The sequence below is a fragment of the Ictalurus punctatus genome, chromosome 10, assembly GCF_001660625.3.
Source record: "Ictalurus punctatus breed USDA103 chromosome 10, Coco_2.0, whole genome shotgun sequence".
NCBI classification, from domain to species: domain Eukaryota; kingdom Metazoa; phylum Chordata; class Actinopteri; order Siluriformes; family Ictaluridae; genus Ictalurus; species Ictalurus punctatus.
This window is the reverse complement of record NC_030425.2, coordinates 25,682,290-25,699,861: the sequence shown is the minus strand read 5'-3', so window position 1 is coordinate 25,699,861 and position 17,572 is coordinate 25,682,290. Positions and strand designations below refer to the sequence as shown.

General features: G+C 38.8%; 2 protein-coding genes and 1 long non-coding RNA gene across 3 annotated transcripts; 2 read left to right on the top strand and 1 right to left on the bottom strand.

Annotated features, from left to right (window-relative positions):
- Nucleotides 1-13: 13 nt before the first annotated feature.
- LOC108270562 (wee1-like protein kinase) lies at nt 14-8,800 on the top strand. Its single transcript, XM_047157943.2, has 10 exons — nt 14-1,914; nt 2,038-2,204; nt 3,917-3,959; nt 4,157-4,326; nt 5,537-5,805; nt 5,888-5,968; nt 6,048-6,133; nt 6,207-6,377; nt 6,922-7,067; nt 7,161-8,800. Exons 1-10 carry the CDS (start codon nt 1,600-1,602, stop codon nt 7,309-7,311), a joined length of 1,599 nt encoding a protein of 532 aa, XP_047013899.1. The 5' UTR covers nt 14-1,599; the 3' UTR covers nt 7,312-8,800.
- A 683-nt stretch (nt 8,801-9,483) lies between these two features.
- On the bottom strand, nt 9,484-12,083 carry LOC108270614 (uncharacterized). The gene is made up of 5 exons (XR_006983130.2): nt 11,835-12,083; nt 11,555-11,614; nt 11,342-11,457; nt 11,175-11,251; nt 9,484-10,874 (listed from the first exon to the last, which is right to left on the bottom strand). It is a non-coding gene; the product is annotated as an uncharacterized LOC108270614 (long non-coding RNA).
- A 20-nt stretch (nt 12,084-12,103) lies between these two features.
- On the top strand, nt 12,104-15,718 carry LOC108270576 (zona pellucida sperm-binding protein 4-like). Its single transcript, XM_017477407.3, has 11 exons — nt 12,104-12,428; nt 12,526-12,644; nt 12,716-12,917; nt 13,250-13,372; nt 13,459-13,631; nt 13,715-13,812; nt 13,898-14,034; nt 14,263-14,440; nt 15,009-15,150; nt 15,230-15,304; nt 15,647-15,718. The coding sequence occupies exons 1-11, from the start codon at nt 12,158-12,160 to the stop codon at nt 15,650-15,652; spliced, it is 1,524 nt and encodes a 507-aa protein (XP_017332896.1). The 5' UTR covers nt 12,104-12,157; the 3' UTR covers nt 15,653-15,718.
- Nucleotides 15,719-17,572: the final 1,854 nt, after the last annotated feature.

The window sequence follows — 17,572 nt, the reverse complement described above, 5'->3', positions numbered from 1 at the left end:
GTAATCAAGACATGTCCAGGCGTTATTACCTAAATGAAGAAAATTTAAAAACTTTTTTTTGCATTGAAACAACCTTACAACAAATAAAACTATAGACAGATTTTGATTTGTGTTTTCACGTGGCTTTGTCATTGAAAAAAATGGTCAAGCAATTGATTTGTGCGGTTATTAATGACAATTCCTATTTGCAAAAATAGTAAGAGCTTCTCTGAAATACACGATGAGATTTTATGCTCTCTTTGTTTCTTTTTGATCTCTTTCTAATTTTAGTTAAGAAAAAAAAATAGGGACTTAATGAACTGATGCATAGAGCAGGGCCTGGAGAAATAAATTTATGAAGAAATAAAAAGTCAGATGCAAATTATTCATACATAAGTGTTTGAAATTAACAAGCTGTAAAACAAAAAAATTACAATATTAATAAAAATTAAGCAATTAATAATAAATATAATTATTTAATGTCTGAAAGAATTACACCAAATATACATATTTCCCATAATTGATTTATTTTTACTTATTTTTTTATCTGTTTTAAGATATTTGTGTGTAAATGCAGTAATAAAGCAAAAGATAGTCATACACTACCGGTCAAAAGTTTAGACACACTTAGGCTATTGTTTATATTTATTCCCCCCCCCCACATATTAAAATAATAATAAAGTCATCAAAACTTTGGAGTAACACAAAGGGAACTATGGGAAGTATGTTGTGATTTAAAAAAAAAAAAAAATCCAAAATAAATCAAAATAATTTAATATTTTATCATCTTCAAAGTAGACACGCTTTTCGCCTAGAATTTCCAGAAATGTATTCTTGGCGTTTTCTCGTCTGATTTCTTGAGGAATTTCCTTGAGATGGTTTTTAAACAGTATTAAAGGAGTTCCCACCTAAGCTGGACACTTATTGGCTGCTTTGCGGAATATTTCGCTCCGAGTCGTCCGTTTAAAACAATATTTTTTTGTAAATAAAATGTTAGTTTTCAAATGAAAGAAATGAATACATTGGCATGATTATATTTTGGTCTACGACACCGATTTCAAACATTTAATCACACACCTTCAGATCAAAAGCTTTTTAAGATCATGGAAACGTTTCAGTCGAGTGTCCACAAACTTTTTGACCGGTAGTGTATATCTTATATTGAAGTTAAATCATTTTTGATCATGTTGCTCTGTAATACTTTTTTTTTAAACCAAATATTTATACAATATTTGTAATTTATATCATTTATATATTTACAATTGAATTTATAATTGGATTGTTTTTATCCAATTGTTTTCCTGATGCCACGTCATTATGTATAATCATGTCTTTGTATAGTTGATTGTTCGCTGATGCACTATTGTGGTCACGTGATTGCCTCGCCCACTACCTGTATCCTTTTTAAAAGCATGCTGCATTTCAAATTCACTGTCAGTGCAGAGAGTGAGTACTGTTAGTATCCAGCGTGGTGAGCTTGGTGCAACATTTTTGGGGAAACACATTGTGAGGAAAGGTAGTGTTGACTTCTTGTACACTCATTTAATTTATATTCTTCTCTTCCTAAGAATGGAGGATTTTCTATCTTAAATTAGACTCTTTTTTTTCCCCCTATTACAGATGCCCAGGATGAGACAAGTTCGCCAGCGGTTGAATTTCAGTGCCCTCGATGAGGAGAGCGGCTGCAGAGGAACCGAAGACGAGCTGAGATTTTTGCCATGCCACACAACGTGTGAAGAGTTTCTCAGGAGCAGTCCTGAATGTTCAGAATATGAAAGGAACCTAGATGAAGACTTTCAGAGCTCGGTACAATCTCTTCCACTGTCCCCTGCTTACCCAAGACACGTGGAGACTCTGACAAGTTCATCAGATATCTCACACAGGGACACGTCTCCATCACTGCAGTGTCTCACCTCCATCAGAACATCTTACAGTGTAATAAACAGCCTACATGCTACTATTCTCTGCACATATTCTGTTTGTGTGTGTGTGTGTGTGACATGGTTATAGCTAGGCTATTATTCATTCCTAGATATTTTCTTGGATTTTGTGTTTCAGTCGAAAAGAGATCAGTCGGTGCAGAAGAAAGAAAGCCTTCATTCATCCATCACTCCAAAATCCGAGCTAAAGAGACAGGGGATTAATATAAACCCGTTCACTCCAGATTCGCTTCTCATCCAGACTGTGAGCGCAAAGAGAAACCACGCCGGAGTCCATCAGAAAGAGTAAGTGTGCTGTGTGTTCACTTAGAATTACAGGAAACTGTAATAAAGTAGAGTCACAGAGTGTAGAGCGGGGATGTCTCAAACGTTTTGCAGCCAAGGAATCCTGTAAATAAATTTAAAAAATAATAAAAACTTCAACATACACCTCATTTGTTTTTGCAAACATAGTCCAACTATTTAAATGTTAGCCACATTATTTAAAGGTGTACAATACATAAATTATGGCAATACTCTCAGAAAAAGGAAAAAAGATTCTAATCTGTACCTTTCCTTGTCGTGCATTTAACTTGCGTACCTTTCACCTTTTGTAGCCATCTTTCACTTGGCTTCATTAAGGTCCACAATTGGACCATAATAACCTTTAAAGCTTTAAAAATGATCACTCTAGTGACAGGAAACGGTACAGGTTAGGACCAGTTTTCTGAAAGTTCTGAACTTTCCATACTTTTGTCTTTTTGTCATTGTGACTAGATTCCAGTTGACATTATTTATTATTTTCCACCAGTTTAACAAAATATACGAAATCGCAGACATCCTGCCTATGCGTCACTTTGAGAACCATGAACTTAGAAACACAAGGGGATTTATTTTCAAGTGACACATTTAGTACTGGGACATTATAGCAAATATTACACATTACAGTTCACTGGAAAAGATATACAGTGCAAACACACGCTCATGGTTTCAGGATGGAAAAATAAGAAGATGTACCTATTAGCTATTTATTAGTTAGTAGAAAAACACATCACACATGAAGTGCAAAGATTTGATTATTTTATTCATTGCTATAACGTCCCATTTGAACATTTTTGTTTCTTCAGGCAATAATGGACCATCTGTAACTTAATCCACCAAACTGATTTCATATGCCATTTGTACTCATTATAATATACAGTGGGGAAAATAAGTATTGAACGCGTCGACATTTTATCGGGTGGGTGGACCTTCCAGGAGGACATACAGCAAAGGAAACTCTCAATTGGTGTTAGATTGGCCCAGTCAATCACCTGATTCGAATCCAATTGAACAAGATTTAAAGACAATATGTTTAGAAGAACGGGCCAAAATCACACCTGAATACTGCGGCCCATTAATTTGTTCATACAGGAAGCGTCTTGAAGCTGTCATTACAAACAAAGGCTTCTTCACTAAGTAGTGTGTTCAATACTTTTTCCTGTAAATCCACTTTTCTTACACATAACTTCTTTTATGGACTTTAATGTTGGGAATTCTTTATATTTCCGGATTTCTTGAGTTTATACCAAGGTCTGGTGAAAATTTCATGTGAATAGCCTCATTGGAAATATATTTACTGAAAAAAATGTTGATGCGTTCAATACTTATTTCCCCCACTGATAGTTGAAAAGTAAACAGATTGTCCAAAATTGTTTGCATTCAGGTCTAAAATTTGCAACGCTGAAGACAAAACTTTTAGAAAATATCATTTTTGCGTGACACAAAGAGGAAAAGTGGTAAACCCTGCCCCCCCCCCCCCCCCCTTTTTTTTAAAAAACTCTTAAACTCAAAGTCCATGATTGTGGATGCTATGCATGAAAAGGTTAAGCAGCTGTTTGTCATTTATCAAACCAAAAATAATTGTAATAACTTCTTGTAAATAATGTCTTCCTTGAGAAGACAGGGAACTTTTTACTTCTACAGTATTCGCATTGATATGTAATGTAATTGTTGATTTTTACTTTTTTTTTTTACAGCTCATGCGAGGACATTGAAGAGGAATTCATTCCTCTATTAAAGGTAAATGCTTTACACCAACACTAAATTTCAGCACAGTTTGTTGATTCAAACATCTGGTGATGTTATAATACATAATGTTAGATAGAAGAACTCACCAAACACTCTCGAGTCCCTCCAGGACCACCGGCTTTTCCCAAATATCTTTTGTTCTGTCTGTTATTTATTAGATTGTATCTACCTTTTTTTTTAATTTACAGAGAAAGAGCATTGTGGTGCGTCCGACATCTCGCTATAGATCGGAATTCTACGAATTGGAGAAAATCGGCTCTGGAGAGTTTGGGGCTGTTTTCAAGTGTGTGAAAAGACTTGACGGGTGCATCTACGCCATCAAGCGCTCCAAGAGCCCATTAGCGGGTTCTGTGGATGAGTAAGTATCATTTCAGAGTTCTGTGCTCCTGGTGTGCCTGTGTCCACAAAACATTGGGAGTCTTGATCCTCATCCAAGTATACTCCTGGGCAAAAAAAACCCCCAAATGGGTCAAGCCCAAAATGGCAAAATATGAAGCTTTTAATAGTCTTAAGAACAAATCATTGATCAGGAAATTAGCAAGAATTAAACAAATAGATTAAGTAATTTAGTATGCGATACCTTTCCCCTTTGATTTCTTTTCAATGTTTAAGCCTTGTGGGTAAACTTGAGGACAACGGTTTATTTGAATTTTATTTATTACTTTATTTTCATTTTGTACACCCAGACATGTTAGTTTGAATTTTACATCAAACATTTTAATCATTATCATGATTTTACCTTTGTGTAAAAGAAGACTTCAGTGTTGTATGTTTTGGATCATTGTCCTGCTGGAAGATCCAACCACGGCCCATTTGAAGCTTTCTGGCAAAGGCGGTCGGGTTTTCATTTAATATCTGTTGATATTTGATAGAGTCCATGATGCCATGTACCCTAACAAAATGTCCAGGTCCTCTGGCAGAAAAACAGCCCCAAAACATTAAAGATCCACCTCCATATTTAACTGTGGGCATGAGGTACTTTTCCATATGGCTACCTCTCTGTGTACCAAAACCACCTCTGGTGTTTATTGCCAAAAAGCTCTATTTTGATTTCATCTGACCATAGATCCCGATCCCATTTGAAGTTCCAGTAGTGTCTGGCAAACTGAAGATGCTTGAGTTTGTTTTTGGATGAGAGTAGAAGCTTTTTTCTTGAAACCCTTCCAAACAACTTGTGGTGATGTAGGTGACTTCACATTGTATTTTTGGAGACGTTCTGACCCCAAGACGCAACTAATTTCTACAATTCTCCAGCTGTGATCCTTGCAGATTTTTTGGCCACTCGAACCGTCCTCTTCACAGTGCGTTGTAAGACCACACAGTAAGATTACATTTTAGGGAATATTTTTAACCTGAAGTGCATGTGGAATTGTCAGAATTTGTAATTAACCAATATATTATTATTAACTGCTTGTACTCAAGGCCCTATGAGTACAAAGCAGAACTGTTAGTGACGATGGTGTATTATTAACTGGTAGTATTATGGTAGGATATTTTCTCCACTTTTTACTGAAACCATCTTACTGAATACGCATGAATTAACCAATGAAACACGGTTCTCCTGACAGACAAAACGCTTTACGTGAGGTATACGCCCATGCCGTCTTGGGACAGCACCCCCATGTGGTGAGGTATTACTCTGCATGGTCGGAAGATGAACACATGCTGATCCAGAATGAGTACTGCGACGGCGGAACGCTCGAACAGCTCATCACGGAGAACCGGAGAACGCAGAAGTTCCTCTCTGAAGCTCGGCTGAAGGATTTGCTCCTGCAGGTGTCCCGGGGTTTGAAGTACATCCACTCTGCTTCTCTCGCTCATATGGACATCAAACCAAGTACGTCAGACAGATCTAATAACGTAGTCCTGGTTTATCCGGCGTAGTTTATTCTAAAGCATCATGTCCTCTCTGTTTGCAGGTAATATATTTTTATCGAGGAGAGCGGCTGTTCATAATGCAGATGTCCATGGATCAGGTGCAGATGTCGTGTACAAAATAGGTTTGTGACAAAATTTGCACTTCCTGCTGCAGTTTGCGAAATTTCTGATTATAATAACAACACTACTTTCCTTCTTTAGGAGATCTTAGTCATGTGACTCATGTGAACAGACCAAGAGTGGACGACAGATCCAGCAGATTTTTAGCCAATGAGATCCTGCAAGAGGTAAGACATTACTCCTTTATGCTAATTGATCTTTCTATATACACTCGATGAACTAAGCATGCCGGTCTTTCAGGACTACAGGAATCTACCTAAAGCAGATGTTTTCGCACTGGCGCTCACAGTGCTAACTGCCTGTGGGGCAAAAGCACTCCTGAGGAATGGGGAAATGTGGCACGCAATACTCAGAGGGAAACTTCCAACTGCAGCTCGGGTGCTGTCGGAAGAATTTCAACAACTTCTTAAGGTTTGTTACGTCTAGATGAGTCTGATAAGCATGACACGTGAGGTTTCTTGCATTTAGCAGTTGTGAGCAGATTTCCAACACGAGACTGTGGTCAGAATGTGTCAATTAGTTTCCTATAACAGCAGGTCTGGCAGGATTATATAAATACATTAGCATTTCTATAGTAACAGCTTCAAATCATTGAAACAGTAAGCAGATGTTTATTTAACATTTATAAGTTAAGGAGTCTCCAGTGTCAGCACTTGTGAGACTTATTAACTTCACAAGAGAGAAAAAGAGATGCTGGTGAGGGGACAACTGTTTCTAGCTGCTTTAATGAAACTTTCACAGACATTAATTGTAACTATGAAAGGATAAAAATTACGACTTTCATTTATGATTTTTTTTTATTTTTTAAATGCAATTGTTAGCAATTGTTGTGGTATTAGAGGAATAAAACACTTCAGGAATAATCGACTTTGGGCTAGTAACAGTAACTCTACTGCGTCACACCACCTCGTCTGCAATTATTTTCTTTTTAAATATTTGTACGTATTTATCGCAGCTCATGATTCATCCGGACCCCCTGAGCAGACCTTCGTCCTCAGCCCTGAGTAAACACGCCATCCTCCAGCCTGCCTCCAAACTGAGTGCTGACAGCCTGCGCGAGCAGCTTCATGCACAGAAGTTCAGAAACGCACTGCTACTGAAGTAAGGGCTGCACTTATAGAGGTGTAAAATTAACCAGGCTTCGACGTGCTTTCTTAACTCACTTTGCTTGTATGTTGTTTTTTTTTTGTCTAGAGAGCTGAAAGAGATCCAGTCGTCCACAGCAGCTGCAGAACTGAGCGTCTCTTACAGCACCGTGACCTGCTATAGTGGAAACAAGTACGACACATCGTCCAGGCTGCTCGGGAAAAAGATCAGCCGCTCAGTTAGTTTAACCATGTTCTGATCCGGACCGTTTTATTTTTGGAAAAAAACATACATTTGGACCCTTCAAGTTGTAAAAAGTAAATGATATGTCAGTATACATGAAATTTATGGAAATATGTTCATAATTGTATTGCTACACCATATGGCCAAAAATTTGTGGACACCTGACTTTTAAACTCGTATGAGCTTTGTTGAACGTCCCATTCCAGATTTAGTCCTCCTTTGCTGTTATAATAAGCTCCACTCTTCTGAGAAGGCTTTCCACTATATTTTGGAGCGTGGTTGTGGGGATTTGTGTTCATTCAGCCACAAGAGCGTTAGTGAGATCAGGTATTGATGTTGGGACGTCGAGGAGGCCCTGTTTCATTTCATCCCAAAGGTGTTCAGTCTGGTTGAAGTCAGGGCTCTGTGCAGGACACTCCGATTCTTCCAGTCCAACCTTAACACACCATGTCCTCATGTAGCTCCTCGCTTTGTGCACAGGGGGTGTCGTCATGCTGGAACAGATTTGGGCCTGCCTCTTAACCTGCTGCATACAGAGACATGGTACACTTTTTGTGGCACACGTTTGGGGAAGACCCATATACAGTATGGGTGTGATGGTCAGGTGTCCACATACTTTTGGCCATATAGATGATATATTCTTAGATATATGGTTAAAATATATGCGAGTTATCTATATTATGTTACAGATTTTAAATGTATGAGTTTCCTGTATTACAGATTTAAACTGATGTGATTTTCATAGTGTGATGAAGAAGCACTTGAACAAAGAAATTGTTGCGCAACCTGCTGCTGAGTTATTATTATTATTTTGTAAAATTTGCACAGCCTGTCGATAGACACTCCTACAGTGCAACGGTAATTTTATCTGTGCATAATTTCTGCATATTTTGATTAACAGTTACAGTATAGTTTCACTGTACTGTAATTTCACATAATAATGGTCAGCTTGCACACTTCAGCACCTGTTTATCCGTTACCTTTCGAACCCCTGAGGTTGCTTTACAAAGTATGCAAAAGAAAGTAACACCAATTAAAATTTACGCTCACCGTCCACTTTATTAGGAACACCTACACATTTAATCAGGCAATCATGTTGCAGCAGTGCAATGCATAAAATCATGCAGACACATGTTCACATCAAACATCAATACAGGAGGGAAAATATGTGATCTCTGTAACTTGGCATGCCAAACGTGGCATGGTTGTTGGTGGCAGTTTGGCTGGTTCCGGTATTTCCGAAACTGCATATCTCTTTGGAATTTCACACACAACAGTCTCCTGTATCTGCATGATGTTGTCGTTTGCATTGCACTGCTGTCACATGATTAGATAAGTGCATTTATGAGCAGGTGTTCCTAATAAAGTGGACAGTGAGTGTATATGGAGATACTGTGCACAGGATGAGTGGGGAAAAAATAGGGAAACCTTAACAGATGTCTATTACTGTACAAGAGACAGAGAGTGTACCTGAAAGATCTTATACAATAAAGTCATTCCACTGTTCAAAAGCATCTGTCACTGCCTTAACTGTGTATTATATGCCATAGTATAACACTGTATTAAATATAGTCTACTTGGTAATAAGGACGGACCACAGGTGTTCCTTGAGAAGGTGAGGATATTTCCCAAGGTCCAGTGTATACAGGGGAAAATATATTAACCTGTCAAGAATATGTACTGTCAGGGTACGTACTTATGTGCCAAAAAATATGTACTTGTGCCCCTACCTGATAGAGCGGAAATTCTTAAATAAGGTTTACTAATCCTCGCGTGTTATATATTGACTTGCTTGAGTATAGAAAATGCAGCCTATTGACCAGTCCAGGGATTATTGGGCAGTAAGGCATCTTTCTATTTGGCATGTTGCTCTGCTGCCCCCATGTGGTGTAATATTGAACATTCATCACTTTTTAAAAAGAAATGTCAAAATGTATTTTAGTGTAATACATTCATTTACATCACAGATTTAACTTGGGGATATAAGATCTATATATTGTATCCCCAATATATCTACATATTAAATAAAATAGCCAAAATGTTACAACTAACTCCATGGGTATCATACTACATTGATCATGCAGAAAAAAACCTCTTATTTAGTTGTACATTTTTTGCAGCAGCTGAATTTTTCTTTGCTAAAAACCAGTTCTTCATGGATGTATAAATGTTGGGCAAGAGAGAGAAAATTTATTTGGAAATTATAGGAAATTTGTTTCCACTGTGGGTGTGTAGAAAAACAAACACAACAACACCATACACATTAACCATCGTAAACAATCACAGGCATAGAGGAGAGAAGGGAACAAAAAGAAAACATCAGGATCATACAACAAATGCCCGAGCATAAGATGGCATCACAATGGCTGATTAGCTATGTGTTTAACGCTTGTATTGCCATAGGAACAAAACTCCTACCATAGTTGACCTTTCTGCACATGGGTAGTCTATACCTGTGGCCAGAAGGAAGGGGGTTGAAATATTGATAAAGTGGGTGGTCTGGATCATTTAAAATTTTATGTGCTTTCCGGAACATATATGAAACGACACAGTCCGATCAATTGGGGGTGGGAATACCAATAATTTTTCCTCGATAAATTAGTTATCTTCAAGAGTTTGTTCTTACTGGTAACTGTTAGCATATGGAAAAAACAAAATGGCACCATACATAAGAACCGGCTCAATAATACTTTGATACAGAAGAAGAAGCAGACTAGGCTAAACAGACAGATATTTAAGTTTACAAATAACTTGTTAGTTTCTGTTGACAGCACTTGTTAATACATAGAGTGTGCTGATTGAACCATCTCTCCGCTAATGATAATACTGGAAGGATGGGTCAGTGTTTTGGAAGAGCTAAAAACCAGTTCCTTAGCCTTTTTGATATTAAGGTGGAGAAAGTTATCATCACACCATGTACTAAAATGTGCTATGGAGCGTTCATAGTCCAAAAAAAAGACTCATTGTCTTTATTAAGCAATGCAAGAATGTCAGTATCATCTGCATACTTAAAGTAATGAGTGGTGGTGACTGGACTCTTGACAGTCATTTGTATAGAGAAGTGAATTAAGTACACACCCCTGAGGGGCACCAGTGTTGAGAACAGTAATGGGCGATAATGCATTGTCCACCTTTACCACTTGTGGTCTTTAGAAAGGAAATTATAAAATCCACTGTACTAGTGGCGATTGAATTTGCAGACACTGTAGTTTCTTGATTAGCAGATGATGCTGAATTCACAAAAAGGCGGAGCTAAAGTCAATGAAAAGAAGTCTGGCATAATTTCCGGGAATATCCAGGTGTTGAAGAAGTCCGTGGAAGAGACAAGCCACTGTATCCTCTGTACCTCTCTTCCACTTATATGCAAATTGGAGGCAATCCAAAAAGGGTGAAACATATGGAAGCATAATGTTTTGAACCATTTTCTCAAAGTAATGAACTATTGAAGTTAATGATACCGGCCTGGTTTTGGCGACTTGAACCGTCCTCATCACAGTGCGTTGAGACGATATAGACACACGTGCAATTCCAGGTTGATTCATAACATTTCCAGTTGACTGGAACTTCTTAATTATTGCCCTGATGGTGGAAATGGGCATTTTCAATGCTTGTGCTATTTTCTTAGATACACTTCTTTTTTTGTGAAGCTCAACAACCTTTTGCCGCACATCACAGCTATAATCCTTGGTCTTAGCTATTGTTATGAATGACTAAGAGAATTTGGCCTACGTGTTACACCATAGTTATACCCCTGTGAAACAGGAAGTCATGGTTGAACAATTTCCTGTTCCTAGTCACCCAAGTGTGCTAATAAAATGTAAAATATCAATGGGAATATATTTCTGGGGATATACGATCCTAAAAACTGCAGGATATTACCTGTTGCAAACTTTTTTTCCACAGCCAGGTTTGTCACAGCAGTAAGGCTTGTCACCTGTGTGTACTCTTCCATGTACCTGATGAAACATGTAGACTTCGGTTCAAATGTGTTTTTTTTATTAAAGAACGACACGTTTTATTTATTAAAGATCCACACACACACTTACTCCTTGAGGTGATATGCTGTGGTGTAAAGTTTGCCACATCCTTCATAGCTGCACTGAAACGATTTCTCTTCAGGCTGTTGTACATTGCGATGGCCATCATGACTCGGAAAAACAATCTAAAGAAAGACAAGGTTTTATATAAACAACATGTTTACATATCATATTTATAAAAAAAAAAAATTAAAAAAAAAAAAAAAAAAAACCTTCACATACCTGTACTATGTTTTCATTTGTGAGTAAGCCAGTGCTTGCATAAGGTTTAATTTCTTTTATCTGTAAAGACAAGGACCCATTTCATTACAGCACTGAGAGATTCATTCTTCTAAATTACAATACTCATTGTAAGCATATAATTTAATTATTTATTTTCACACAAATTTCCATCACATCATCAAAAGGCTTTTTGTTTGAGATTGTGGCAGATGTAAAGAAGGAGGGGAATTTGTAGATACGTCGGGTTTTTCGACATGAAACACTTTGGCATAGGATATACCTGTGTGTTCTGGCTCCTAGCTCCTCTGGAAGCTTCCTCACTTCTTGTTCCTCGCCTCCTCGCGGTGCAATTAGAGAACTGAGATGTCCTTCAAGATGGTTGACTTCGATCGATTTCCGGGTCACGGGCTGGAGGACGGAGGAGCGAGGAAACGAAAAAAGCATCAATTTGTGTACTGAGAAGTCCCCTTAAGCTTCAACCTTGTCAGTTAGGGACTGGAGCTAATTTGTGACAGGTGTACCCAATCCCAACGAGTCACCTGACTTCTTAAATACACGGGTGGCAGACAGTAGTTTCTGTATGGTGCATGGAGTAGTTGGAACATGGCTGTGAAAGCAGTCTTAATTTTGCTGGTCTGCTGCATTGAGTTGTTTGTGGTGCAATCTTTTAAGGATGGTAGTTTCATGACTGAGTCTTTTGATTATGTTTCCCAAAATAATGAAGACTTTAGAGAAGGCCATGTGTTTGTGCAGTCTGCAAACTCTGATCAGGAAGCTTGGCTCAGACAGCCCCAGAAGTATTCTGTCTTTTGTGGTAAAGATGCTGTCGAAGTAGTTTTGCCCTCTGGTCCTCTTTCTGAGGTGAAGGTTTTGGGTATGTCTGCTGTCTGGTTACTTTGTGTTCTTTCTTGTCTTTATCTGTTGAGCATATTGTGGAATCTTCTCTCGTATCTTTCTGATCTTTATGCCAGGGTCAACCATTGTGGACCCGGTTCTAGAGGCAACAAAAGAATGTGGCTACTCTCTGACAAAGGAACAGGGGAACAATGTTCTTCATGTCACCTTCTCTGGCTGTCATGTCACTGTTGAGGTGGGCATTAATGTGTGCTTTGTGTCTTGTGTAGAATCTATTTGTCACATTTCCCTTGTCTCTGTTTCCAGGAGGGTAGGTATACTCTGCGGCTGCTGTACCGTAACAATCTGCGACCTGCTGAGGTTGTCACCGTGTCCTGTGATGCCGACTCTGACATGGCATTGCAAAAACTCAGGCTCCGTCGTTCAGATGGCCAAGATGACTGTCCCCCAGCTCCAATGCCACCTATGACACCATATCGAAAGCTACCTCAGAACTACACACGAGGAGGTGAGCAAGTAATGCCCACTTTGTTGTTGCTTGACACCTGTATTAATTTAACTAGCTTCAACACTTGCTGTAGCTTGTCTTTATTTGAATATCCTTAATAGGTGAGCACTATTTGTCCTGCTTACTGGGCATAACTTGACTGTACCATTATATTGTGGAATTAACTGCAAGGATATTTACTTGTAGTCTCTAAATAACAATGTGATTTTGTTCTGTTTATTTGTACAAGCTGCTTGTGTAACCTGTGCTTTATTTGGATGTACAGTGCCTGTGTTGCTGCAGCATCAAGATCATGTATGCAAATTGAAATGACAAATGCCTTTACATTATAGGCTGTGACATTCCTACTAGCCAAAGATTGCCCTGTGGCCCTTCTGGAACTACAGCTTCTGAGTGCATGGCCAAAGGATGCTGTGTGAATGTGACAGATTCCTCCTGTTACTACCCAATGGATAGTAGGTTGCTGTGCATTGACTCACTTAACCAACAGAAGTGCTTGTCTTGTGGTCTTACATGTGCTTTCTTCCCTCTGTCTGTTAAGGATGTACAGCTGATGGGCAGTTTGTGTTTACTATTTACTCTAATGTAACAACTATCCCTGTGAGCCCCAAAAGTTTGTATGTGGCATCCATGAAGCCCTGTAAACCTGCCCATGCTACTGATGAATTTGCCACCTTCAAGTTCTCAGTGACTGACTGTGGAACAAAGACATATGTGAGTTTTGTTGGTTTAATACCTATATCTGGTGCAGTATGGTGAAGGCCTATCTAAGGACTTTTTTTCTATATAATTCCCAGAGTATTGGCGATACCACCATTTACATGGCTGAAGTACGGCCAGCCATCAGGGCACTTAACATGAAATATGGAGTCATCACCAGAGATCACCCCGTCAGGTGGGTATTTTTGTGCTTTTGAAGCTTTTGCACATAGTTTAGCTTGTTTTTAGTTGTAATGTCATGGTCGTGCCATGTCCTTTAGGCTGATGGTTGAATGTAGGTACTCAAAGGTGAGTCCAACAATGAGGGCAAGTACTGGCTACATGGTGATGAACCCAACTGTGCCAGCCTCTGTGAGGTCTGGTGGACTACATGGTGTTCAGCTCAGGATTGCAGAAGGTATGGGTTTACTTGCAATGCTTAATTTGGTTTCCCTATATTTTGCTTGTATTTCTCATTTGTAAGTCGCTTTGGATAAAAGCGTCTGCTAAGTGAATAAATTTAATGTAAATGCTCAATCAACTTTGTTCATGAAGGACATATTGCTTGTGCAGTCTTGGCTTGCATAGGCTCACTGCACATCTTCAAAGGTGTATCCACTGACTAACTCTTTCCTTCCACCCCCAGATGAGACCTTCTCTTCATTCTCTCCACGTGGTCATCTGCCATTGAAGGTTCTCCTGGGTCGACCATTGTACCTGGAGGTGCGGTTAAATTCCCCCAAACCTGAGGCCACATTGCTTGTAAATTACTGTGTGGCCTACACACGCTCTGCAACGAATGCCTTGGTTCTGCTCTATGAAGGGTAAGTTTGGGGGGGGGGAGGAGTAATGCATCCTGGATGCTTTCATTGTTATTTGGTATGGTTCAGTGTTAAGACCTTGATTGTAAGGCCACATTGCCTTCAGTGGGAGGAGTGGGTACACATGTAAGGAAGAGAATGGGCAAGTTTTCAGCAGCATGAGGACAACTTTATGCTTGAATAGCCTTTTAAAAAAAAAAAAAAAAAAGACAATGGAGGACTGGGTCTATGCTAGTGTGCATTTGTATTGCTGAATGGACTTTCAACTCTTCCATGATGCACAATTGCATGCTTTTGATCATGGTTATTGACTTGCATTTATTCTTTTAGCAGATGCTTTTATCCAAAGTGACTTGCAAATAAGGAAGTACAAGCAAAGGCTGTTCAGTTAGTTTTGACTTGTACAAAATATTGCCTGTAGTTTGAAGGTGGCTTTTGCTTGCATCTGTAATGGTGCAGTAATGCAGATAAATTACACCACTGTCTATATGCAAGGAACAAATGCCACTACAAATGGCATTCCTGTCTCACCTCTATGGACTAACTGTCTGAGGACTTGCTTTCTCTGCAGGTGTCCCAACCCTGATCTTTCCTCTGCACAGTCTTCATTGCTCCGTGTGCTGGACTTGCCACAGACTCCTTACCAGCGTCGCTTTGTGGTGACTGCCTTCCAGTTCATGAATGTCACAACCCAAAAATACATCAATGAGGAGGTGCAGTATGTCTTGAAGGTTTCTTCAGGCATCTATAACTTTGTTAAATTGTGCACTGAAAGTTCCCTTCTCTCAATAGATTTACTTCATGTGCTCCACTGAAGTGTGTATGCCTTCTGAGACTCCATGTCGCAAGACATGCTTTGATGGGAAGGTATGTTGACTACATTACAAGTAAATGTGCAAGGAAGTGTATTTCACCAAATTGGTTTGGCAACCATTGCTGTCATGAACTAGAGTGGCTAAAATAACACCACTTTGCTTCTTCCTTACCAAACTGGAAGAGGACACTGGTGCCTTTTCCCCATGGGTGAAATAATTATTAATCCAGCCTTTGTACCACTTATGATTGCCATAGATGCATGCCAGACTGAAAGCCTGGGTTGTATGTGCATGACTGCATTCTGCTTCTGACTTTGAACCTGCAACTCGGTGGTAATTCTGTGGTGACTGTATTGTGTATATGAATCCTAATTTTTTTTCTCTCTCTTTCTAGCCATAACAGCTTCTTTCCAGTCAAAGGTGGACACAGTTTTCAATATTCTCACTAAAGCTTAATCTTTTTAAACCTCTCTTGTATGCCTTTTTACTTGTGTGACCTACCCTGGATCATCTTGCCTGTTGTGGTAAAGCACTGAGCTTCAAGAAGTTCTACTCCTGTTAAAGCTAGGCAGTTTTCTAATCTTGGACCTTTTTATGTGGCTTGTGGAGATTTGGTATGGTTGCTTTTTGCAACATTAAGACTAGAGATACACCAATTATTCAGAGTGATATCAACTGATACTGATAGTTCTGCTTCTTATACATTCTTTTAAATTAATAATTATTTAAAATTCTGAATTTTTTTTTTTTTTTATTCTCCATTTCAACAAATTGTTTCACAGTAACTGGTCTCAAACAGAAAACACATTATTCAAATTAACTAACACAAACTAAATTCTGAAGATTAAAGTAAGATTTTGTAAATTAATGTTATTAATTCATATTAACTTTGACTGACTTAAAAAAAAAAAAAAAAAAAAACCCTGTTAGTCTCACATTCGCTCACCACAAACAAAAGCATTTCTAGTTAATCACTGATATCAAACTGGTAATGTATATTTTAAAAATTATATATTAACTCGATATGAAATACTACTCTGCAAATTTTTATGTACAATATTTGTGAACTCATCCTCAATGTCAATCTTTCAATGGTGTACTGGTCCTTTAATTTGGTGGGGGGTGTCATGTTACTGTTTCTGGTAATGTGGCATAATATGGCGTATCACTTCAACCATGTGCTTTTTAATAACGGCAATGTAAGCCCACATGCAACAAAACACATTCCTCTGACTTCCTGTGTTACCTCTCAAGTGTCCCCAGATCTACATTACATGTGCAAACAGTTACACCATATCTCTCCCTTTTAAGGTTTCCAAAACAGTGATCACGAACATGGCTCTAATCGCAGCCCTTAAGCCATTCATTTCAGAACATTACCCTTTTTTGCTTAAGAAAACTACATTTTTCACACTACAGTAACATGGCAACACTTCTGGCATTTTCAAAGTTTTTTTTTTTTTTTTTTGTCTTGAATGTCCATTTTTCAGCTCTTTCTTTTAACTTCCTCTTTTCTACAAGTTTAATTGATATGGTTTCACCACTTCATGGCTGTTTCTGGTTCTGACTGTAGAGGAGGATCAGGTCCAGGTGTCTGTTTTTCAGGGGAAGATACAGCTGTGTGTGTCAGGCATCCGTGTGTCCTGTGTGCTCATGGGTTTGTCCATGGGGATAAGGTGATGACAGTTCCACCAGGTATGACTGGTTTGTTGAGTGTTCCCTCCCATCACAGTCCCTGTTACTTTAGCATCAGTCACCCACACTTGTTCTCACAGTGAGCTGTTTCTGAGCTCATGTGCTCAGTGACACTTGTTGGAACATTTTAAGTCTGCACTTCATGAAACGACTGCTGCGCTGTCGGGGAACGATGGGTTCAGTAGAGATGGGACAGTGGGTACAGTAGAATGGAGCTGGTGTCCCATTAGCAGTTGAGCTGGACTGAAGCCGTTGTGAAGTGGAGTGACATGATATGCCAACAAGGCCAGATACAGCCTAATTAGATGTCAATTGGGCCAGGCCAGTAAAGTCATAGCATAATTACCTATAAATAACAATAAGTCCATGTTTTTCCCTTTGTTTTCATGCAAAGAAGTACAAATACATTAGGAAAATATTCATATTTATGAAACATCCTTTTTACAAAACATATCATGAACAACCTCAGATTTCTTAAGACAAACATGTGCAATTTGCTTCTGATTATCATTTACATGTGTGCATTACAACTGGTCACAGTGTAATACCAAACAGCAGATGGCGTAGTGCTACCATCTGCTGTTCAGTTTGAGTCCCCGGTTGTGCTCTGACTAAAACAGTGCTC